This window comes from Octopus bimaculoides, chromosome 14, assembly GCF_001194135.2.
Source record: "Octopus bimaculoides isolate UCB-OBI-ISO-001 chromosome 14, ASM119413v2, whole genome shotgun sequence".
NCBI classification, from domain to species: Eukaryota; Metazoa; Mollusca; class Cephalopoda; order Octopoda; family Octopodidae; genus Octopus; species Octopus bimaculoides.
The window spans coordinates 27584489-27588211 of NC_068994.1; the positions used below are offsets into that span (position 1 = coordinate 27584489).

The 3723-nt window shown below is 33.1% G+C and overlaps 1 protein-coding gene across 1 annotated transcript in view; it reads left to right on the forward strand.

Annotated features, from left to right (window-relative positions):
* LOC106878084 (VPS10 domain-containing receptor SorCS3) overlaps window positions 1–3723 on the forward strand; it is a 1235712-nt gene that overhangs the window by 1143324 nt on the left and 88665 nt on the right. The window contains exon 19 of the mRNA XM_052972785.1: window positions 1105–1247. Coding sequence (XP_052828745.1) covers window positions 1105–1247 — 143 coding nt within the window. The remainder of the gene's footprint in view (window positions 1–1104; window positions 1248–3723) is intronic.

Genomic DNA, 3723 nt, shown 5'->3' on the forward strand with positions numbered 1-3723 from the left:
TATATATATATATATACATACACACATATACATACATACATAGTTTTTATAGAGAGAAAGCACTACAGGAATTTAATTCCAAGAGATGCCTTCAGCTTTTCCATTTAAAGGTTTTGTAAGGCCCACATAGCTAGCAAAAACACCAATGCAATTATCAATTACATAATCATTGCACTCCTCCTCAGTAAATAAATCCCTATATCAATGCAGCAGTTTGCGCACAGATGGCCTGAAATATCATTCTGATTATTTTCTCCAAGCTTAAATTCTCTCTAATGAAATCATTAAGGAATGATAATTAATAAATCATTAGTAAATGATATCATTTACTTACTATTTGAGCTGTTATCCACTATGATATTCAGAAATCAAAGGAAGAAAAATATCTGAAAATTACTTAACAAGAGAGAAAGAGAAAAAAGAATATGGAGTAAACGGGAAGTCTTTTCACAAGAAATACCTCATAAAATAAGGTTAAACTTTGTTTCACCTAAACTGCAACACTGAATTGCAGTTACATTTAGTTCAGAACTCAGTGACAGTTGTAATTAATTGCAATATAGGATTTATGAGTTAAGATGGTAGAGTATAATTATAAGGAAATTTAATTGCTATTTCCAGCAGGTTAAGTAATTTCTTAAGGTTGTTGTTATATAAAGCTCTTCAAATAGGTTTATCATTTAATTTAAGCAGATTCATAGTAACTGTAACACCCACTTCCGTTTGCAAACACAATATTTAACATAAAAAAATGTTTTAAATGATTTCATTGTTTTATTAAAGCTAATGTTATATCTTTCTTGCATTTTAGTTGCATAGTGTGTTTTTGTTTTCAAAAAAGTTTTACTATTTTTCAAAATTTTACTCGTATCTATGTAAGCAAATGTTGAAGTATTGGAGGTGAAAATTAACTGTAGATATCTATTATCACTAATGTAAGATTAACTGTCAACACTGTTTAAAGAAAAATACTGCAGCTAAGATTACAAGAGCTGTATTGTTTTGTGCTAAATAAAAACATTAAAACATATTTATCTGAACTTGCTGTGTTTCACAGTCTATCAGTATTCTATTCTAAAATAACCTGTATGTTCACAATTTCAGATGAAATTGAAGAATTCAATGTGGAGAGTCTTAATGGTGTTCAGACACACCATCCTGTTTTGTTCAAAACTGCTGTCAGTGGCAGGCATATGTCAACATCAAACATTGGTGATGTACACTATGTATGGCATTTTGGGGATGAGGTAAGGAAACCCTTCAACAAGTGTTGTTGTTGTTATTTTATTTTTTTATTTGTTAAATGTATAAGTCAAAATAATGAGTTGTGTAAAGCACTGAACTACTTGTTTCATAGTTTATAAAACAAATTCAAATACCTGTCTTTCATGATGTCAGTGGATGCAAAAGACTTGTTTGTTTTTTTAATGGCTTAACCAGAAGAGAAAAGGCAAAGCCCTTTACCCTTTTTAAGGTGTCTGTAACTGATGGAAGGAAGACAGGAAAGGTATAAATTAACCTCAGACAGGAGACATTACCTGAATTCTTACATCAGAATAGACTCAGCTAGGGGTATGCAAGAGCCACATGGTGTTAAATTAGGCAATGCATTAAATCTACCCCACCAAAACAGTAGCAGTCAATCAGACATGTTCCCACTGTTTCCATCCACCAACTTTTTTCACAAGATTTTGATTAATCAAAGGCTATGGCTTCATACACTTGTCTAAGGTGCCATGCAGCAGGATTAAACTATCTATTATGAATATTGTGCCTGGTAGTAAAGCTTAGATTTGACATACTAGATGCAGTAAATTGACTGAATCATTAGAGTGCTGGATAGAATGCCTCACAAAATTTGTTCTGACACTCTGTGTCTGAGTTCACATCCTGCGTGTTTCAACTAAGCCATCCTTTTGGAGTCAATAAGAAGTACCAAACCAGGACAGTGGATTTGTAGAACTTATAGGTGGTTGGGCAAGATGCTTTGCAGTATTTTTTCCAACACTTTGCATTCTAACATCAACGCCTGTGATGACACTGATGCCAAGCTATATCAAGCCCAAGTGGGCTGTCTTACCCTTGGCTAAACATCAATGGCACGGAAAGGGGAGCCTTGTATGGATGAGCAACTGTCGGTCTTTTTCAAAGAAATATTACCCAAGACTGCACATATGTGTACAGATACATGGTAAACCTTGATCAACAGCTGCCCTTTGTAGTGATAGACAAGTTGTGTGAATAGGTAACACATCTGGTAATAAACATTATCTCTCATTAACTAATAAAAATATCCTTTGTACATGGATATTTGTGTCACATCCATGTAATACAGAACCAGCGGATCATAAAGAAGTCATAGGACAAATTTTGATGTGGCTATAAGCAACTAATTTGGAGGTTTAGTATATGTTAATAATGATGGTGTTGTTTAGCCCTAGACCAGCATTGACCAAGTAAATCTTCCAGTCATGACCATCCTGTCTTGTTATAGATATAGTATATATATATATATAAAACAAAATTTATCATTTTGTTTTTATTAGGACAGTAATGTATTTGATTGATATCACAGTCAATGTATTGATTTAGTTATTTAATATCACAATTAGTGAACAATAAGATCATGATTACAACTTCAGAATGGACCAATCAAAGGTTTATTGCATATCTGACAGTGAAAGTTACAAGGGATTGTCTGTAACTTGATGCAAAGCAAATGTTTGAAGAAACTTTGTAATGCACTAGTTACTTTGCCAAGGTTTACATTCTTGGCTAATACTCACAAGTGAAAGATACACACACACATATACACACACTCACACATGTACACACACAAATACATATGCACACACACACATACACACTCACATACATACATACATATATATAATCCGTATTAAATGAAGAGAAGAAAATGGTGAGTTAGTTGTTAATAATTATTTATTAATAAATTAATAATCCTTTCTTCCTACAATGGTTTCGATTTATACTCATTGAATAAATTACAAATTTATGCGTTAAATTTGCATTTATAAGTTATGATCAAAATATCATGAGTATAAATGAAAACAGCTGTAGGAAGAAATGATTATCAATTTATTGATAGATAATTATTAACAACTAACTCTCCATTTTCTTCTCTTAATTTAATATGGATTATATACTTAATATATATCTATTAATTTAGGGAAATTTTATTTCCCAAAGATATAAGATATAGAACCAGTGTTAGAGAATATATTAACCTTTAAGAGGTTAATATATTCTCTAATTAACTTAGAGGAGTGGTTGTGTGGTAAGAAACTTGCTTCTCAACGACATGGTTCTGGATTCAGTCCCACTGAATGGCATCTTGGACCTTGTGAGTGGATTTGGTAGATGGAAACTGAAAGAAGCCTGCCCGAAGCTCGTCGAAACGCCGGTGTTAAAACGTGGGTAGCTGATGAAGTAGAATGTTCTCTATGTGGCTCGTGTGTTCTCGTCTACGTTTGTTTGCAATGTCCTGTACCCAGATATGCACCTATACATACAGGTGGATGTCGGTATGCACATACCTGTATGTATATATGCATATACTCATTTACTATTTGTTTTTATGGGGTTGACTTTGCCTTTCGTCTTGTCAGGGTCGATAAAATAAAGTACCAGTTAGAAGTAGAATGTTCTCTATGTGGCTCGTGTGTTCTCGTCTACGTTTGTTTGCAATGTCCTGTACCCAGA